Source organism: Varanus komodoensis, unplaced genomic scaffold (assembly GCF_004798865.1).
Source record: "Varanus komodoensis strain SLA01 unplaced genomic scaffold, ASM479886v1 scaffold16, whole genome shotgun sequence".
In the NCBI taxonomy this organism is placed as follows: Eukaryota; Metazoa; Chordata; class Lepidosauria; order Squamata; family Varanidae; genus Varanus; species Varanus komodoensis.
This window is the reverse complement of record NW_025335468.1, coordinates 13,625,076-13,647,006: the sequence shown is the minus strand read 5'-3', so window position 1 is coordinate 13,647,006 and position 21,931 is coordinate 13,625,076. Positions and strand designations below refer to the sequence as shown.

Below are 21,931 nucleotides of genomic sequence, written 5' to 3'. Positions count from 1 at the left end.
GGGCACACTGGAAAGAAGGCGCCCCTTTAGGTATCCAGGACCCAAGCCATTTAGGGCTTTATAGGCCATCACCAGCACCTTAAATTGGGCCCAGAATTGGCAGCCAGTGTAATCAATAGAGGACCAGTGTTATGTATGAACACCTGCTGGTCCCTGTTGACATCCTGGCAGCTCTATTCTGAACCAACTGAAGTATCTGGACCATCTTCAAGAGCAGCCTCATGAAGAGCGCATTATAGTAATCCAACCAGGAAGTTACCCGAGCATGGGTCACTGTTTCCAAGCAGTGCTCATCCAGGTAAGGATGCAGTTTGTGGATCGGCCGAAGATGATGGAGAGCACTCCTTGCCACTGCTGCCACCTGAGACACCAGGGACAGCTCTGGATCAAGGAGCACTTCCAAACTGCACACCCTATCCTTTAGGGGAGTGCAACTCCATCCAGGACAGCGTTAAAATCACTTCCCAGAAGGCTAAACCTCCCACAAACAGGACCTCTGTCCTGTTTAAATGGATTAAGCCTCCATTTATTGACTCTCATCCATCCCGTAACCTCAGCTAGGCACCAGTTAAGGACAGCCACTGCCTCACCTGGACTAGATGTGAGAGGTAGAGCTGGGTGTCCCAACCTGGCCAGCCTATGCAGAAGGATACCATGGTTGATGGTATCAAAAGCCACTGAGAGTTCCAGGAGAAGCAACAGGGGCACACTCCCCCGTCCCTCTCCCTGCACAGGTCATAATACAGGGCAACCAAGACAGATTCAGTTCCATAGCCAGGTCTGAAGCCAGGCTGAAATGGGTCTAGATGCTCACTTTCCTCCAAGAGCACCTGGAGTTGTCCCTCCACCACCCACTCAAGCACCTTGTCCAAAAATGGTATATTAGCCACTGGCCTAGAATTGGCGGCCAACTATGGGTTCAGTCATCCACTCAGGACAGGCCTGATCACCGCCTCCTTCAAAGGGGTAGGGACTCAGTCGTTCCTCACAGAGGCATTGATGACTTCCAGGCCCCAGGTACATATCCCGTCCTTGGTTCTGATGAGCAGCCATGAAGGTTGAGAGTCAAGCAGGCAAGTGGTGGGTTGGACCAATCCAAGCAACTTGTCCACATCCTCAGGCCACAACAATCGAAACTCATCCAATAAAGGTGGACCAGATGGCACTCTGGATGCTCCCTACTCTGAAACCGCATCAACTGTGGAGTCCAGATTGTGGCAAATCTGAGTATTTTTATCCCTAAAATGCTGGGAAAAGTCATCACAGCGAGCTGTGGAGGGTGCAACAGGATCCTTTTTAGGCCTAGAATGTAATAGGCCTTGCACCGCCTGGAAAAGCTCCTCCAGACAGCACCGTGAGGATGCAATGGAAGCAGAGAATTCCTTCTTTGCTGTCCTCACTGCCACGGCATAGGCTCGATAATGAGCTCTCCAAGACATGCTTGATCAGATTTGTCACAGGATTTCTTCCACCTACACTCTAGTCATCTCCCAGCCTGCTTCATCGCCTACAACTCAGGAGTAGACTTTTCACTGCTTGCTCTTTCTAGTCAAAGAATGCCCAAATATGTAAAATGTAAATTCTCAAATTTTGTTTTCAAGTGATTGAGTCTGGGTTATTAATAACAATCTAATAATTGCACTGCTCAGGGTTTCACACTGAATCAATAATCAGCATGCCCATGGAGAGAACCACCCTTGATTGTAAAAGAACATTTGAGTATGTGTGATATCATGATGTTCTTCTCATGAGTTTGATAAAAGCAGATTGTTGTCTAAGACTTTGAAAAGGATCATAACACCTTCATCTTTTACTCACTAGATTTTTCCAGCTCCATAAAAATACCTTTTAAAATGCGAATTCAATTGTAAGACAGCACCCTCTGGTGTAGTGATAAATTTAGGATTATGTGGCTAAGACTGGGGTATGGATATGAAAATTAGCAAACCTTGAGCTTTTTTGTCAAGACTTTTTGATTTTTGGTAAGTATTAGATTGTGAGCCCTTTTCTTTTCCTTGCACAGAAATATGTACTTATTTCCATGTACACGTTCTAACTATGTATATTTTGGGGCACATTTTTGAAAAGTTAAGCATTTTCTTCTTACTGAAACTATTTGCATAGTTTCTATTTGCATGCATTCTTCAAAGGTAATGTCGTACATCTACTCTGAATGTATGCTTCAAGGTTCACAAATCAGAATCCATTTGCATGTGGATCTGCATTTGATTCCAGGAGGTACAATTGTGTAAGCTCATACAAATTTATAAATGCAAGGAATTTATTTTGCATCCCTAGATTAGAGCTTGTTAGAGAGTTGTTATGCTGTACCTGGATACAGAGTCTTGATTTTGAACATCTGTTTCATTTAACAGAGATACATACTGGGCTGCGCATTCCTAGCATCACTAACGACGTTTTCCAAAATAAAAGAAAAATATTACATTTATTAATGGCCTGATGATATATTCTAAAGTCTCCCACAATCTCACTAATCAGATCAACAAAATGTAAATCATTAACCTGTGGCATAAAGTACCGGTTGCCACTTAACACTGCAAAAAGAACACAGAAAAATAATGATTACTCACTCTCAAAGTAAGCAACTTGCACGACATTTTCAACCAGATCTCCCAGTCTCCAGGATAGGGTGTTACAATGTACTCCTAAGCACTGTTTTCAGCACTGCTTTCACCACTCAGTAGAGTTTGGAACTGCAGCCTCAGTTGGGCTAAATTATACAAGATTATTACTGTTGTGTGTATAAGTTTGATGATATATTTGGGGCTGAAATATAGGTTAACTATGACTGCAATTTTATGCAACTATGCTGTCGCCTAAACGCACACGGGAGATGTCACACATTGGGCTAGAACAGAGTTTGGCAAGCTCTACAGTGCAAATGTGTTTCAATCTTCTATAGCCATTCTCTTGGGAAACACACTACCACCTTTTCTCCCAAAAGCTAAACAATGTAGATCTAATGTGTGATTAAAAAAAAACTAATACAGAATTTATTTGTTTATTTTGAAATAGTACATATAGGAGACTAGACAACGTGACTTCTAAGGACATTGAGAAAAATGTAAATTTAAAATTTTATCAACCTTGATCATGGAGTGATAAGTAAAACCTACAAATTATTTGCTGGAATGCATTCAGCACAAGAAGATTAGATTCTACAACAAAAGAATACAAGAAGCTCTGAATCCAACAAGCATGATTCAAAGCAGTTAACTGTAAATGCTCAGTTTATATGCTCAGAATCTTCAGTTTATAAATTAGTTTTCTTCTGAGAGAGATTGATTTTGTCACCAAGACTTAGAGCCATTCCCTGCAAAAGAGAGAGGCATCATCACACTTTGGATAGCAGAAGTACAACAGGCAGAATGCAGCAGAAATTATTTCTGAAATCTCCATTTATGTATCTAACCTGTAATAGCAGCTAATCACTGCTAAAATAATTATTTTATGTAATTATATCCACAGCAAATGTACTCTGAGTGGATTATATAAGGCTAATAGTCAACATGAAGAGCAAATGCTCACATTTTTATCCCCCTTCAGGAAGGAACACAGTATTTCGTAGGTCTGTCTATTTTGTCTGGCATGATGTCATGAAGAATGGGATGGGCAGAGCTTTGTGACATTGATACAGGAGTCTATTTTGGGCATGAAGTAGCAAAGGAAGAAAAAACAGCTTCCTATCCCATTCTAGGCCACAATGTCCTGCGACCCACATACTACAGAGGGTTTTATTAAGTAATGGCAATTTTCAACATACAGCATGAACAGAGTGTACACTATAATGTACCTTCTCATACACATTAGGGGATGCATCCAAGAGTTATATAAATACACACTTCCACAAGCTGCCTGTGCCTGATTTTTTCCCAATTCTTTCCGCCCATTCTGCCCAAGAAGAGGATTTTTGTGGGGCATGAAGAGGGGATGGCCAGGTCTCCTTATGTATGTGGCGGTCTGCTTATGTTATTCTTGGATGCCACCTTGTGTAATTTATCTCATCATGAGCTTTCTTAATGCTAGGGTGAACTCACCTAAATCCCTCCGGAAGCAAAAGTACTGAGAAGGGTAGCATTTTCCTTTTCTGACTATGCTTTCTCACTACACACATTTTATCAATATCTGTAACCACAGAAACTGCTACAATGTCATCATTTATTTCATTTCTATATTGCCCCTTGCCAAAACTCTCTGGGCAGTTTACAATAGACAGACCTTAGGGTTTTTTGGTTTGAAATTATATAGAAATTTAGTTGGTTTAGTTTTTGCAAGATTTGCAGCAAATGAAATGTAATATGCAGTGTACTTCATGGTACAGAAAAGTAGCTGAAATGTTCACATGGAGTGACAAGCTTTATTCATTTTGCACATCTAGACTTCTTGTGCATCATGGTGTGATTGATAGCCTAGACCAGTGATGGCGAACCTTTTAGAGACCGAGTGCCCAAACTGCAACTCAAAACCCACTTATTTATCGCAAAGTGACAACACTGCAATAAAACCTGAATACTGAGGTTTTAGTTTAGAAAAACCAACTAAATATGCTGCAGATTCAAATATGCCAGGGGGACTGCACAACATTAATAGAATCTCAGTCTCTTAATTAGAACATCTCTGCTAAATTTTAGATATTAAATTTCAATTGTTCATAAGAAAACTCAAAGCTAAAGTCTTTTGTTAATAAAAACAAATGTATTAAAACTCACAGCCAGTCCAAGCAAATCTCTCTCTCTCTCTCCTTGGCAGCACACTGACTGGCCATGCGAAAGCTCGGACGAGTCACAGCTAATGAGTCGCAGCTTGTGACATCATTGCTTGGCGCCACTACTCCTTTCCGAGCATGTGCATGGCCCCTGTGCGCACTGTTATCCAATGCTCGGCTTATGGGGTGATGCTGGGGCGACTCGGCTCGTGTGCCGACAGAGAGGGCTCTGCGTGCCTGCTGCAGCATGCGTGCCATAGGTTCACCACCACTGTCCTACACTGATATCCCAGCTGATATCCTAGACTGACCCCCAAGGTTTTACATATGTGTATCCGAGTAATTCATGAACATACCAGCATATTAACTATTTCCATTTTAACTAGCTTCTAGCCCAGTACCAGAGAATACAGAAAATCTTTCAACTTTCAAGAACAACTTTTCAAGAGACACCTCTAGGCTGTGATGGCAAGCAAAGAACCCACACATGACTTTGGATCCCTCTCCATATTCTTTAGGGCCCACTCAATTTCAGAAATGGTCCTTATAAGGACAGATTTATGTCTCCATCCTAAACAGTTTTAGGGTGTGATCCTATGACTACCAGACACTGTCACAGCTCCAACTCTGAAAATGTGTCTTGGGGCTGCAGCTGGGACTCTAACCTTGAAGTAATCTTTCTGTGTCCTCACAGCCAGCTCAAGGGCACCTCTGAAGCTGGCACACATGGCTCTGTCTGCACATGCACATGTGTACACAGCCCAGAGGGCAAACAGGAGAGAAGTGAAGTTCCACTGGAATACAAGGAATCCTGGCAGCCCCTCCTCCTCATGAGCACAGGCAAAAAACAGAAATGGCCAAAGGCAGACTTTGCAGGGTAGAAGTGTGAAGGCAACCTTGGCTTCTCCACGTTTCTCCCACCCTTGACTGGATGCCCATAGTCCTATGAATGCAGTGGGCTTTGGGCAGCTACACTGGATGGCACTCTTTACTTGGAATTAGTCACAACACCCATCCAGGATAATATGCTTAGATAAGAGAAGCCTTCTGCTAACATAGATGAACAAAGAAAGTCTGTACCAGATGACCTGTTAGCTAATATTAAATGGTCAACCTTCAAGCAAATGGTTTGGACGTTTATCGTTTTAAGGAAACAGCTTAATACAAAATATAATTACCTGACTTTTTGCACGAATTCTTACATGCCCTGTGACTGAAGCATCAGGTCCAAGGTGAATTGGCTTTTCAATGCTGACATTTGCAAGTGCATCTTCTCCAAATATGGACCGTGCATAGAGATTGGCAGCCATGAAGCCACAATAACCAGAAAGTGCCTGAAAAGACAACATTTTGTACACCTTTTGCAAAGGTAATTTCCCCCCATTTGAATCCTGTTGACCAAGATTCTTTGTTTAAAACATCTGAGGCTCTCCTCATGACATGGCTTTTATAACTATAAATTTATTTCTCCAAGACATCTCACATTTCTTCAAGAAGGGAAGTCGGGTGGTGATGACGATTTAAGAATGATTTCATCATCAGCATTTTCTACTGCTCCTACTACTACTACATGGACTCCACATGGAGCCAAAATTAAACAACTGTTAAACCATCAAATCTTCAGCAAAAGATTAATCAACTCCTCAATTCAAAGTTCAATGGAAAACACACAATGGCTTGAATTCCAACTTGTTCTTCTTTCTGAACTGAAATTCCCTTTCATTGAGAATCCTTTGCAACAAAATGCCCAACAGTTTTTCAGGCCTCAGGAACAGATTAAAAGAGGGGTGCACAGAGGGCTGCAGAGTGAGGTGAACAGTAGGAAAACTCTACTGTTCTTGCATTCATGGAAGGGAAATTCCATGCTAATGTATCTGGGTAACAGAACAGATGAACTGAATGAAAAATAAAAAAACAAAAAACGGAGTATCCGGAAATTATATTGCCTTAGCAAAAAACACTTCCATTCACACAAATTAGAGCACCCAATTTTTATCTCGACTTATACCTTGTTTCATACCTGACAACCCCCCTACCCATTTTTTAAAGGTTGTGGGACCATATGGAACTGAACAGACTTCACGGAGAGATGAAGTTGTGTGACTGTGTCTTTGTTACAAGGGAAGTCAGTGCAATTGCATGCTCCACCCTAAGTAAGCTGAAGTCATTTCTGCCACAATCAAGACAACACCCAGAAATTAGTTGTAGTTTGAAACCAGATTTATAATAAGCACAGGTTCTTACCTTTTCTGGAGTAAGGCATTTCATATTAGTTGATTTTAATATATGTAGTAAGTATTCATTCAGATCCACTATATTTGTATTAACTGTAACCTTGAAATAAAGAAATACAAGGACAATTATCTTATCAAGCTCTCTATTTAATAAAACTACTTAGAAACATATAATCTCTATAGAGTTTACAAAAATGTAGATTAAAGCTAGCATTCATCTTTTATAAAGGATACTTTTCCAAATTGTACTGTGAATTATTTCTCATAATAACCATAGTTTCACTTCCTTTAGTATGGCCTACATTATATCAAAAAGTGAATTTTGATAGTGGGTTCTAATACTAAATGCATTTATACCAACATTTTAGTAAATCTTGTTTAGTTGCAGTATTTTCCAAAGTTTCTGAGGGCATAATCTTATGGCCTCCCATTTTAATGCGAGGCCAAAGGATTCACTGGAGTCCCAGCTCCAAGATCTTGTATTTTCAGGGCTCCAAAGGTTAGGCCCCCATTCTGCCCCTTTGCAGGGAACACAGGAAGAACTAGACCAGCTGCTGCCCTCCATCAGTCACAACTGGGACTCTGAAGGGAAAACATAGGTTTGTGTCCTTATTTTATGCTTCAATATTTTATACAAAATCATTTTTTCCATTCCTGTAGTAATGGAATTTGTAGTCTTTTCCAACATTTAGGCAGCAGTCAACATATAGTCTACCATTTTTCCTCAGCTATTAGGAAATACCTCATGTAGCATTCCTAACAACAGCACAGGGGGCTCATTTGTTAATATATATATATATTGATTTATACTATGTGTATCCTAGATTGACTACTTCAACCAAAAGCTACCAGATGCTTTTATGTTCCCACTGAATGTACTTAAAGGTGGCGTAATTTTGTTCTTATCTCCAAGTAAATGCTTTAGGAAACTTACAGGAAATTTTTGCAATATATATACTATAGGCATAAAATCTTATAAACATTTTCTTTAGCTTTAACATCCTTAAAGCATTGACATGTACTAATCCATTGGTTAATAAACTTCTCTTTCTACTTATTTAGATGCTCCATTCCATCTCTTGTGTTTCCAGAAGTAAGCTATATTTTTTGTAGGGTGGGGGGGAATGGAAGCAGCCCAGGGGAAGCATTTTGATTAATTTTTTTTTTCAATGTTAAGTGGCCTAAATATATCACTATGACTTAAAGTTCTTAGGAAAGTGTTTTTATACAAAAGGAACCAATTAGCAAGAGGTGTATTCCTAAATGAAATGTTCATATTCAAGAATTCTACCAGTTTTAAGGAAATTAAGTATCCACTTTACACCATTTTGTGTTCATACAATTATAATGCATTCTACCTTGCTAAAAGGAACCTGTTAAAAAAGGCAAACACCAGGCATGGAATATCCTAGAAGCAAAGTCAGTTTAACTTTCCTTCATATACCCTTTATTCCGTAATAAATTTAATTGGACTGAACTGCTGGGATTGGATTTCCTTTGCCTATCCCTATTGATTTAATGAAACTGAGACTACTTAACTTATTTGTTACAGGCCTAAAGAAGGCAAATTGACTCTAGCCTCATAAAGATATCACCACCTCTCTGTTTCTGTACAGGTTAAGATCAGGTGAGCAAGGGCTGTCCTATCTCACAGCAACACTTCAGGAAGTATTGTGATCAGGTACTCCAATATATTCAGTCAGTCAGTCAGTCAGTCAGTTGTGTGTTCTCTCTCTGTGCGTGCGCATGCACATGTGTGTGTGTACATGTGAGAGAGAAATGTTCATTTTTCATAAAATGTGGCACAATAAAACCTATCATTTGTACACAGTAAGACCTTTTAGTAGTAGTTTTTCAAGCACACTGCTATGGGAAGCTTGCCTGAGCCCCGAAAGTGGTGTACTGTTTCAGGTTCAAGGGGATACATGCAGGGTCCTACATGTAAATTGTGACTTTCCTATCCCTCCCTCCAGCCATAGCTATGCTCTCTGGAAAGCTACTCCTGTAGGTCTGGAGAAGTGTGGAAATACACAGGTAAGGGGCATATTTGCACGGGGAGGCACACACATGTTCTCACTCAGTTAATTATGAATGTACTAATGTAAAATATAGATAAATCAGACAATGCATAGTGCTCACTTTGTTTTCCCATTCAAATTCTGCCCACATCTGGCGGAATTCAGCATCAGTACAAGTAGCAGGCTGGATGTAATCCATGATATCAATGTGTATGTCACTGAGGACAACACAGTTTCTGTCGCTGGCTGCTCCAGAAACATCATATACTAAAAAGAAACACAGAGCATCAGAAGTTGAACAACTGTGCATAAACTCCAACAGTTTTAAAGTTGAATGAGATATGAACATATTGGAATTCCAAAAATATCTCTTTGAAAAATAGCATTTTAATTAAAAACAATTCTTAGATCGTAAAGCACTTGCATATACTTACAGTTAAAGCAAGAGGTTTTTAAGATTCCATGACTGTCGTATATAACCCAGGATGCTTACCAATATTACCAAAAATGATGCCATTCTCTGTGGAAGCTACCTTCACATTGGCCTTAATGTTGGCAAAATCATGTGGAGCAAGTGTCAGAGGAGATGGTTTTTCTACAAGCTTCAAATCACCTATTTAGAATGGTTTGAGAGAGAATACTTACATGTTATTTAAGGAACTAGGGAAAAGGAACTAGATTAAAGTAAGTCATTGTAAGTAATGGTTAGAAATGGATTATTTACCTAATGTCGCTAATTCAAGCGTGCAATTCTGCAAAGTATCGCTGGTTTGGTTTACCACAAGCACATCCAATACAATATCATACTGGTTGACATGAACATAAGCTTCTGCATAGACTGGGTCTGAGAAGCCTGTCAGTTGAGTCACCTGCCAAACATGAACAGAGATTTAGGCTGACATGCTACATTTCCAAGTACACGCACTGAATTTAACAGGGCTTGCTTCTAAGCAACTATGATAGTATTGTACTGTTAAATGTCTATCAAAAGTTGGTAAGAATGACTGATGATAGACCACTACCACTCAAAATAATTTTTTCTTCATAATTCTGTCTTTCATTTAGGTCAACAATGGAGTCTCAGCTCTCCCACATTCTCAGCTAATACAGTTACCACATCTAGTATCCATCTCATTCTAAGTAACACACTTAGGGAAATATAACAAAGCATTCCACTGAACAACTTTAACTTCATTTCTTTGTTTTTGTTCAGTAACACTTTTATTAAACTACCTTGTCAGTCCCTTACTCTGTAGCAAACTCCTGCATTTGCAAAGCTTTCCCTAAGGTATTATTACTGGTTTTAAAAGACAACCAGGATTCCTGCAGGGCTAATTACTTTAACAATTTAAACAAAATGTACTGGACTTCCTATGCTTTTCAGTAATGCAATGCAATGCAATGCAATGCAGCGCAGCGCAGCGCAGCTAAATGTTGAAAGTTCACAGAAAGTAGTTTAGATTATATGACATGTTCATGCCAATTTTAACTATTAAACAAGCTAATAGAAAGTAATGGCAAGTTAAAGTAGTTTCTTTGTTTTGAACCCGAGAATTTACTGGGAAGAATTAAATTTTACAACACCTTGTTGAGCTTGGATGCAAGTGGATCAGCAGCTTCTTTTCTTTGTGTGTTTCCCATAGCTGCTAAAAGACTGAGCTGAAACTGATCTTCCTTTGAGTTAATTTCATTTTTAGCAGTAAGCTGCATAAAAGAAATGGGATCATCTGGCTGAACTATCACATTCCTCTTCTCAGACTCTTTCTGTGGTAAGGAAGAACAGAAATTTGTTAGGATAAACCTACAAGTGAACCCTTTATTCCTCTCTCAAGTACTCTTATCAGGCTTTGGCAATAGTCAATGCCCTTACAAAGTCGAAGCTGCACATGTGCATAGGAGCTCTCACCTTCTGAGAGAGTGTCTCTTCTTCCAGTTTAGCAGACAACATATGGGAAAGGGACTGCCTACACTCCTTGTTGAAAATGTCATTCATGAGTGGGGAACATTCTGAGAGCACTTTCAGGCAGAGAGAAATCCGATCCACATCATCATCTGTAATTGGCTTCTTGGGAAGAGACGACTTTCCCAAATGGAGAATCGTGGCCATCAGTAACATTGCCTCAGCTACAAAAGACTGCACAAGGAGAGATAGAAAGAGAATACTAAGACTTAATTTTCTTTTAAATTTCATACACTCAAAAGTTCTGAAAAATATTAATTCAAGCCTCAGTTAAAATTTGGCACACTGCATACACTCACTGTATTTGGACATTATACTAAGTCACAGTTAAGCCTGACAGGAGCAGTTGTGAGTCTACTGCTCATACTCCGCTCTCCTATTACACAGCTTCCAATTTGCATTAACCACCATTAGGCATCTTGTCCAAACTCTAAAACGATGAGGCAGAGAGAAGAATGCAAGCCCAAGGCTGTGAGGCTCATTCTCATCATATGAAACTATGGTTTACCGTAATGTACAAGTAAGGCCATAATTGTCTAAACAAGTCTATGCATAGCAGAAAATGGTGTCTTTGAAACCAAGCAATACTGCTCGCTTTTACAGCAAGTCTGGCTGTAAAATGTGGAAGATGACTTGAATGCACAGTAATTGTACAGGAGTTGCCATCTTCAAGTAATAAGGCTTAGCAATCCTCGCACAAAGTTTCACGAGGCAGAAATTTCTTGGGAATACTTCAAAGAAAGCAACTTACATTTTGTTTCTTCTTTTCCTGAACCAGAGCCACATAACGTAAAGCAATCTTGGTCAGAGTTGTGGCAAGGGATGCGGCAACGAAGAAATCCCCATCCAACAAGAAACCTCTCAGTGGGGGTCTAACAAGAAATGCAATAATGAAATTTAGGAAAGTAACACCTGTCATACGTTCTGTTTCAGGTGATTTGTATGAACCTTCTTATACTGAATATGAACATCAGAAGGATGCCCCTCATTAATTTTCCACCACTCCTCCTCCCACTGCAATTTCTCTGTCCCACATTCTAGCTTTTTCTAGAATCCCCCGTCACTTAGGAGACATAGGGGGAAAGTGCAGGGGAAGGTATTACAACTGCATGAGCAGCCTTGTGCTAGTGCTACAGTGGATACAATCCATTATTTTTTGACCTGAAGGCAATAAGTGAAGGTATCTGAAAATGTTAGCAGACCAGTTTTAGCCTGCCTGAAGAGCAGTGCTCATAAATTTAAGTGCTTTCTAGGTAAAGTGAAATTGCAACTTAGATTTTTTTTTTCATTTCATTGGTTAGTCATTCCACTGGAACATTTTAACTGGTTCTGCATTTGTTCATTAAGTTACTAATTAATTTTTCATAAAATAATGACATTTTAAAATCAGGACATTTTCTACAGAAAAAAAATGTTTCATGGGACGTGGGGTGGAGAATGTACCACATCACTGGCTGGGACCACAACAGCTTGATTATTTAGAAACAGGTCTGCTCAAGCAGCAAACAACTGCTTGCTTTGCATAAAAAAAAGAACAAAACACTGTGTATGTGCCCTGTGCCTCTGAGAAGAAAACTTTCTTCTTTAATGACTCAGCAGGACTTGTTGCCAACTTGCAGAAATTGCTGCCAATGATTCTTGCCTGCTTTCTAAGAGACATACTCCACCTCCAGGAATTCTGTAATAATGTCTTGCTTTTCTAAACCTTGTACAGTTGGGTGTTCAGCTCTGGCCTAATATTAGTAAGAGTTCGTTTTCTTATGTTCAAGTATTCACAGGTAATAGCTGCCCAAGTCTGTATGTATAAGTGTCAATTAGGGCAAGCTGAGAGGAGCAGAACTGCTACACTCTGACACAGAAGCAGAGATAAAAACATTCAGGTTGCTATAATCAGAGGGAAAATGGAACCATATTGTCTGAAAAGCAAAAAAGGACATATGTGTATATAAATATTGCCAATAAAGGCAAATCACCTGTCTTCTTCCTTTTTGGCAGGTCTAGAACTACTAAGGGCACTCTGTGTAGCATATGTTCCCATTTCCGTAACCAATTTTTGGGTGGGGCCCACTGTGATTTCCTCCTCAGGTTTCAGTTCCCCTGTTTCTTTCTTGATTTCAGATTCTACAATTGGGATCTGAAAGTGAAAGTGTAGGAATATAATTGTTAAAAACCATAACAAGGTTAACTTCATCTTAGACATAATTCTTGACTTTTGCTAAACTAGCACATTCTGTATTAATGATAAACCTGGGTTCTGGGGGAAATCCTGGCTTATTGTTTAGGTGCAGTGTGCCCAATTGCTCCAATTTGGCCGCTCCTGCAAGGAGTTGTTGTTAAACACCAGACCTTCTGTCAATGGCTGGTTTGTTGTTACATATGAAGTGGTAACTCTGACTCATCTCTTCTAAACAAGTTAGAATTCCTGATTTGTGCATAATAACAAACCGTAGACTTTATCGTTTCCTAGTTGGACTTGGTGCCAAGGCGAACTATTGGGCAGCATGCACAGTTACACTGCTTGTAAACAATAAAGCCAAAGTTTTCCTGGAAACCTGGCATCATTATTATGCCCAAACCTAGCTATTGTCTCAGCTGCCTCACAGAAAATAAAAAGTACGCAATCACCTTCAATAAGCGACCCTGAATCAGTAAGCAGACCCATACAATTTATCTCTTGCCTATGTGTCATCATCTGTACATAAACCATTATCTCAATACAGTGAAGCTCTGATGCATCCATTTAGCAGAAAGTGATATTAGAATCACCTTTAATTTCAAGAGTATGTAAAAACAACTTCAAGAAATTAGCAACTGCACCCATTTCAAAGTCTTACATCCATCTAAGGCTTTTTCCTGAAATTTATAAACATAAATAAATTCAAGGACAATAGCAATACATACCTCTCCCAGTGATCTACGGACTTCTGTCATTACACTTTGTATATCTTCCTTTGTGCTGCAGTATTCACCAAGAATCCAGAGAGCTCCCCGATAAATTCTAGAAAATAAGGCAAAAATTCAGTCTTCTTATATAGATGGAAAATAGATTCGTACTGTGCTGTCATGCATTACATGGAAACATCAGTCATCTCAGTTCAAGGGAGTGGAGTCAAAGCCTACAGAGAGCAGTTGTCCTTAGCAGATGTGTAATTTTCAACTCTGTATATCAGGGATGAGGAGTAGCTGCCCACAGACATGACGATGAGTACAGTACAAGCTCCTTGCTTCATCGAGCTCTCAGTCACAGTCACAGTTACAGAAAAAGTACTGTATCTCTGGCTCTACAGCAGGAAGATTACCTGGAAGCACAATCCTTTGCATACTTACTCAGAAGTATATTTTTCCTTTAAAAAAATCTTTAATCACAGCTATTTAACATCAACGCCCAACATGTACACATACGTCCATGCACCACGCACGCAAGCACACCCTCTCTAAGGTAAGATTTGCTGTTAAACAAGACTAATCCCAGGTATGCATATGTGCAGAACAGCACATTTTATATTCTACAAATGTGTTCCTCCCACAAGAATAGCACATATTAGAACAACACATATACCAGAGTTTCCTTCCAGAAGCTAACTCTGCTTTTAAAATTTAGATAACTGGGATAACTGGCTTCAGTAGAACAGACTTTTTATTACAGCATATGCAGCGCAGATGACACATTCTTGATCAGGAATGTGCCTCACTGCACAGAACACCCTAAAGCTGAAGATTAAGTGACTCTGAATCAAAATCTATGTTTATTTGAAAATAATCACCTAAGTCACAACCCTGCACTCACTAGGCACTGTCTGGACAGCTACAGGATGGGTTGAAGACCAGCTCTGACCTCAGAAATGTGCTTGAGACAGGAGTGTGGTATCTCTTCCCTTCACCCTCACAGCTGGTGTGGATCTGTCTGTGCCAGCCATGGCTCTGATGTCACAGGTGTGCATTGGGAGCCAGCAAATGGCAGAAGGAGGGGAGGGGTGAGGTTCTATGAAGAGGCAAGGTGATTCAGCAGTGCTTCAGCCCTATGCCTCTCAAGCAGAGGCAAAAGACTGAAATCTTTTGTGGGCAGGAAAAGCATGGAGGCAATCATTGCCTCTATTTTCCTCCTGCACTCAACTGGATGCCTGTCATCCTCTAAGTTTAGAGGGTTCCAGGCAGGAACACTGAATAGTGCCCTTACCGTTTCAGATACCTTTTGCAGAGCAGACCATTTTTTATTACCCAATCACTTCAGTTATAGACTTCATTATTTATAATATTCTATGATCAACATGAAAGCAGCACTATCTTATAAATGTCTACTCTGAAGCAAGTCCCGCTGAGTTCAGTGGGCTTACAACCAGGTCAGTGGGCACAACACTGCAACCTTGACAGTCAGAAGTAACCATACGTGGAAGCTTATGATCATTGTATCCAGAGCAGGAGAGGCGGAGGTAATTTTTACTTTCCCATCCTTCTGCCCTGCATTTTTACTAGATGGACATGTTTGCCTATCTAATGCAACTATTTCAGATGGAGAGGGAAGGAGGCTGGCTGAGGCTCACGGTAATTTATATCCTGGCCTCCTCCCCTATCACTGAAACATCACCTCTTGCTTCTATCTGAGATTGCATTTGTCAGCCTCATGGAGGCAGCCACTGTGATTGTTTCCATGCTGGCTGGGAGCGGGTGGAGATTAGAGTACTGCCTCTGACTTGGAGATGGGAATCCAAAATATGCTATAGGTAAAATCTCAAGCACTGAAACAATTCTTAATGTTAGAATTTTCATTAAAGTTATTTGCACCTAGTTCATTTTACTGAACTACCTCCCCATTTCCACAGCTCTGATGGTCTAAAGAGCACAACATTTTAAATTGTGCACTATGTTCTTGAACTGTTAAGCTTACTTGACAGATTTTATAGCATGGAACACTTCCAACATCTTCTCTACAATAAGTAGTCTAAGATTATCAAAACGCTGGATGGCTTCACGGACAAACTCCAACACATCAGCAGCAGCAGCTTCATTGTAATCACTTAGGAACTCCATCAACTAGGACAAAAGTGAAGATGAACAAACAGCAGAGTCACAAACCTTGAAGGAGATCACCACCGTCACCACACTGGTTATACAAAAACTAGAAGTCAACAAGGTAGGAACTAAAGTGACTGTACCACTTTTGAATAGCTTTAGGCACACTCTTTTCTGAAAGATCCAGACCAGCCCTGGAGATAATCAGGCATACTATAATGATCAAGATGCCATTTAGGCACCACTCACCAGTACCTCTTCATGTACAGGTGCCAATAAAAGAAGGATTACCTAAAGAAGCAGATGCTAATGACTCTGGCACTACACTCATTCATTTCTTTGTAATCTGAGCAAAAGAGATTCCTATTGGAGTGCCTTCTGATTCAAAGGGCTGAATTATAAAAGCCTAAGAACAAAGTGAAAGTGCTAAATGCTTGTTTGGGAAATCACAAGATTATCTCAGTACCTTCTAGTATAATTCATTTTATTCTTCAAAGTAGAATTATATAAAAAGGAAAAGCCTATAACTATGCAATGGTGTAAATGAAAGCATGAGGATAAAAAGTTCTTTATTTTAACTTTGAACAGAAAAAACAAATGAACTGGGAAAAATTAACTTAGAGAGCAGCCCTAACTACTGCTGAAGGCCAGCTAACCTGTCAGTGTGTATCTTCCTCCAAATTTTCATCCATATACTAGGACTGCTTTGAAATAGTAATCTGAGCTAGAAGAAATATATCTCAGAAACAACAATTAAAAGTAGCAATTTTTGGAAAATTATTCTGAGTGCTGTATTAAATTTATACAACCAGTATAATATAGGTTGATAGTAATTGCAAATTAACTCTAACAACACATGTATAGAGCGGAGAGTTACATACCACAGGAATGACATTTGCAGCCATATCAGGGAACCGAACACTACAAGAATGTAATGTCCGAACAAGCAACTGTCTGTATTTATCTGTGTCTTCGTGCTCTGTCACATTATTTGTTTTAATTACTTCTTTCTTCAAAACAATCACCAACTAGACAAACAAAACAAAAACCAGTTTTCTTATGTACATTTATTTGGAAGTAAGTTCAACTGAAAGTGAGATTTACTTTCAAGTAAACAGGAATAGGATTTGGTTGCAAAAGGAAAGAGTGTGTGAGAGAGACAGAAACAGAAAGAGAGAAAGAAACATGAAATAATTTTACCTCTTCTACATTTCTAGAAGATACGAGATCCAGAGCCAACTGCAAGGTCTTTTTGCGTACTTCCAAATCTGGTGTACTCAGAACTCTTAATATGTCCATTACCAAATCCTGAAATCAACATACTTTATAAATTATTGGCTTACAAAGCATTTATTTTTGTGCACAATTAAAACAGTCTACTATGAATAACATTAAAAGTAATTACTAGTACATGGCTGTAAGATATACTAGAGGCTGTGTGCAAATGCATTCATTAAAGCAGTTTTTAAAATGAAAAGCAGTCAGAAGACAACAGAAGACAGACAACTGTAACAGTCACAGATGAAAACGCAGCTGCAGGGAAGGGGACAGTTTCTGCGGAAAAAGCAACCTTTGGTGAAAGGGTTAAGTGGTTCCTTTCTGTCCTCCCCCCAGGAGACTTTTTATTCAAAGCAACAGATTGAATGATTAATTAGAAAATTTGTAGGCCATCCATCACTGTTGTCTCTGGACGGCTTACAACATTATTTCAATCCTAAATAAAATAAGTTAACTGTTCCACACTGAGCATAAAACTAATCCATTTAAAATAAATTAAATAAATCTAACACAATTAAAATCACAATATGTTAAAATATTGGTCAAATAGAAAGGTCTTGACCTGGCACTGAAAAGCATATAATAACGGTGCCAGGCGGACCTCTCTAGGGAGCGCATTCCATAGTCGGGGAGCCACCGCAAAGAAGGCCCTCATCTGGGTACTCTGCCTCCTGACCTCTTTCAAAGAGGGTTCCCGAGGAGGGCCTCTGCTGCTGATGTTAGGGGGCAGGAGGACATATAGGAAAAACAAACACAATTGAGGCTTCATTATTTGCACTGTTCAACCAAGGTATCTCTGCTTGTTTTAACCATTGTAGATATAACAGCATGGACAAAACTTTTCTCTTGCAAAACATAAAGATATTTACAACCTTATTTACTTACAATGCACTGTAGGGTGAGAAAACAATACCTACTTGCAGTACTCTTTCATGAGAAGGATGATCCTTGAGTTCAATCAATCGGTCTAAGACAATCAGCTTCACATTATTGTCACTTTCTTTAATAATCAGGTCAATATAGCACTGAGCTGCTGCCTTAAGTCAAAAGGAAAATGAAAATGTTTAAAACATACCATTTGTGATACAGCATAACACCTGTGAATGCTTAAACCTTTTAGCATGTGCAGAGTAGATACCTGAATGCCTTGAAATAGAATGCTATAGTCTCTCCAATGGCCTGATTTGGACATTATAAACTATAATTATAATTAATAATTATAACATTACTGGGGGAACCTGGCTTATTGTTCACAAGCAGTGTATTCAAGTATGCTGCCCAATAATTTCTGCTGCATGGAGAAGCAGGCAAACCAACCATGGAGGTCCTGTTCATGCTTTCTTTATTGTTATGTGTAAACTGGAAACTCTGACTTGTCTTTCTTCAGAGACAGGCCACCCGTGGATTTTGTTATGCATTTGAACTGAGCCAGTACTATGTCAAGTTCTCTCTTCCTATTGTAGTCTGCCAGGAGAAGAGAGGCCTTTAGGTTATCTCATCTTTCTAGCATTCTCTGATGGTTTGTACATGACACAATATTTTGTGGCAAGAGCAGTGCACACACAACCCAAATTTCAGGCCGCCCAATGATGCTTTAAATGGTTGAATGCTATTTTCTATTTTTATTCTGAAGAGTAGTTCTGCTAAATTTTGTTATTTGAGAAAGGTAGCTACAAAACCTAAGCATAACATGTTTGGTTCAACCAGTAAACTAAATAGATCTACGATTCAAACTTATTTCCTCCTACTTTGACCCCTGAGATAACTTTAAGGGGACAACCCTATGCAAGTTTAGATGAAGAAAAGTTCTACTACTCCTCACATTCCCCAGCCCAGTACGTCTGGCTGGGGAATCCTTAGGCGTAGGACTTCCATCCTTCTAGACACACGCAGGATTGTGCCCTGCACAATGAACGCTTTTTCTCTGACCACACAATACTCCTATCATCTTTGCAAGTTAAATTATAAATTCAAAGGTGGTTCCTAATCTCCGAAACTTTATGTACTGTTTTAACTCAGAACTCTTAAAATAAGAACTGTATACCTATGTATACTGATATAAAATTAACCTTCAGGTTATGGGGTGGCATAGAAATGGAAATAAATAAAGTATACTGATAAAATACTTTATAATGCCGTTAACACACTGCAGTACCTTGATTGCAGTTGGTGCACTGGAAAGTGTAACCAGCGTTCCTGCTGCTTCATATTTCACTGCAGGGCTTGATGACTGCAGTAAATTGTAGATACAACGAATAAATCGGGCTCTTTCTGATGGGTTGGCGTGGCAAACCTAGATTTGGAAGTCACAAATATCGAAGTACTGTTTACATATTGACTAAAGAATGGATATTACTGTTAAAACATCCTAAACTGCTTAGTTTCTTTGGTTAATTGTACAGCACAGGCATCAAACTGATCAATGTGAAAACCAGAAGCAAAATGAAGACTATCACCAATACAGAACGTCTAAGAGAAAAGGCATTAAAACACACACATGGGATTAGAACATGGCTTTTCTGGCCTCTCCCCACTGCTGCAGCCAGCATCCTCCCATGAGCGAATCATGACCCTCAGAAAGGGTGGGGCTACAGATGAAGCGGGTTATGCAGGAGAGACCACAGTCGCCTCTCAACCCTACTGTGCAGAACTGCCTTCTGCTTACACTAGGATCCCCTTTGGATCCAAGCCACTCCCTCTTTCCATCAGGTAAAGCATGAACACCATGCTGTATATGCAAGCCTGACAAGAGGCTGTCCTGTTGTGTGAACCCAAAAATGTATGCCATAATATATTTGTTAATCTCTTATGTGCCACATGCCACTTCCTCTTTTCTGGATCCACAAACTATTAGCTGAACTGCAACACTGAAGCTCATTCACATTCCTTATTTGGATCAACAGTAAAGGCTTAACATTTTTTGGTTCTTGTACCTTATAGATTAGTTCCACAATAACCAGCTGGAGAATATCACCAAATGTCTGGACTTGGTCAATGCAGGTACTTAAATAATCCAAAGCTCGTTCCTTTGGAAATAAAGCACAAAAAACATTTCCAAGAATGTGTATGACCATTTTGCAGCTATAATTCAGACCTAAAGTAATATTAAGTCATGTTTACATTTAAATCTGAATTCTCATCTATCAGAGGCTCTCCTAATTACAATAGGCAGTTTCTCATTAAGAGCTATCTATTTACAAGACACTTGAAGAGAACGGGTGGCCAGGAGTCTACCCTCCACCCCACAAGAGGCTTGTGATCTAGAAAAAAATATATGGGATCCAACAGGAGGAGGAGGAGAGGGAGAGGGAGGCAAAGGTAAAAGAAGGAAAAAGATGAAATTATTGCAATTACACCAAGTTAAATGACTGCAAGCAAAGACTAGGAGCTGTGTTTTCCAGAAGGCGCTGCCCCTTCCAAGTCTTCACAGGAAAAGCATAGTTTACAGGGAGGTATGAAGGAAAGAGGGCTAGGCTCATGGAGGTATTCTGGGAGGCAGTTCCATCTGGAAGGGAGAGCAAAGCAGTGAGGGAGGAGTGGTTTGAGAGAGCAAGAATCCTTTCAGTGGTTGAGGGTGATGGACCTGCAACAGCGAATGTTAGGCAGAGATGCATTGAGATAGGAGAGTGCAAAGAAAAGGGAGGGATCTCAGTGTCAAAAATGTGTTAAAATATAATTCAAAGTTAAGAATTATTTGGGAGCATTTATTTTTACCTGATCAGCATGAATCAGCATCATGAAAGCATTTCTTTTGCAACTTGCATCCTTCTCATTCACCAGAAAATCATGTATCAGTTCAGGAGCATCGGGTATAAGATGCTCAAAGTTTCTTTTGAAAGAACAAAGGTAAAACTTAAGACATATGATCAACAATGCAACTGTATTAGTTCAAAAGTAGATGCTATAACCTTCTGAAGAACTATATCTGAACATCAGCATGACCACCACAGTAAGCAAAGTAATTTCCATTATTTTGTCAGAAACATTTGTGCTGGAACAAATGTTATTTACTTTCTTGTAGCCTTGCAAATATAAGCGATCACTAACAGTATACATACATAACACTGTAACACTACCAAGGTCATCACTGAGGGGTGCATCTTCAAACTACTTGTGTTGGCAGAACATAACAAGGGTTTTTTTTAAATTTTCCCTCATGGTGATGTACTTGACAAGCCACTTTTAGTGAACATCAAAAGCACTTTCTCTTACAGTACTATTTTATGTTATTAAGAAAAAGAAGCCTACAAAAGTTTGTCTAAACAATGGCTTAAATGAGTTTAAGATGCTAGATCATCCTTGGGCTGTGTTCAGTGCTGGCGGTTTGCTAGTGCTCATCAGAAACAACTACTCATCCAACAGGAGGCGAGTGCTTGTTTCAGCAACCCTGAAAATTTGCACAAGCTTGTTTCTGTAACAGGACAAGTCTGCGAGTTCCACTGATTTGTTCTACAGAAAACACTAGTTTTGCCTAGTTTCCAACTGCTGCAGGAAACACGAACTTCCTGTTGCACTGTCATTCCTGCCAGTTCAACAGTACCATTTGATACAACCACTTGTGATATGTTTGCGATATAATTTTTGCTAAGTTTATACCAATACAAAAATAAAATACACAGTTTTCAAGAAGTTAACTGTACCCAATCTGAGACTCTGATAAGTTTAGGTAACACACTGAGACGTATTGTGTTATTTTACACATGAC

At 39.5% G+C, this 21,931-nt stretch overlaps 1 protein-coding gene across 1 annotated transcript in view; it reads right to left on the bottom strand.

Moving 5' to 3' along the window:
- Window positions 1-3,008: 3,008 nt before the first annotated feature.
- COPB1 (COPI coat complex subunit beta 1) overlaps window positions 3,009-21,931 on the bottom strand; it is a 29,135-nt gene continuing 10,212 nt past the window's right edge. Inside the window, exons 5-22 of the mRNA XM_044425785.1 lie at window positions 20,941-21,055; window positions 20,160-20,252; window positions 19,382-19,519; window positions 18,144-18,263; window positions 17,149-17,256; window positions 16,830-16,976; window positions 15,824-15,969; window positions 13,840-13,936; window positions 12,912-13,072; window positions 11,690-11,810; window positions 10,885-11,112; window positions 10,563-10,742; window positions 9,703-9,847; window positions 9,472-9,591; window positions 9,100-9,245; window positions 6,971-7,060; window positions 5,905-6,060; window positions 3,009-3,334 (exon numbers count right to left, since the gene is read on the bottom strand). Coding sequence (XP_044281720.1) covers window positions 3,275-3,334; window positions 5,905-6,060; window positions 6,971-7,060; window positions 9,100-9,245; window positions 9,472-9,591; window positions 9,703-9,847; window positions 10,563-10,742; window positions 10,885-11,112; window positions 11,690-11,810; window positions 12,912-13,072; window positions 13,840-13,936; window positions 15,824-15,969; window positions 16,830-16,976; window positions 17,149-17,256; window positions 18,144-18,263; window positions 19,382-19,519; window positions 20,160-20,252; window positions 20,941-21,055 — 2,371 coding nt within the window. The 3' untranslated portion in view covers window positions 3,009-3,274. The remainder of the gene's footprint in view (window positions 3,335-5,904; window positions 6,061-6,970; window positions 7,061-9,099; window positions 9,246-9,471; window positions 9,592-9,702; window positions 9,848-10,562; window positions 10,743-10,884; window positions 11,113-11,689; window positions 11,811-12,911; window positions 13,073-13,839; window positions 13,937-15,823; window positions 15,970-16,829; window positions 16,977-17,148; window positions 17,257-18,143; window positions 18,264-19,381; window positions 19,520-20,159; window positions 20,253-20,940; window positions 21,056-21,931) is intronic.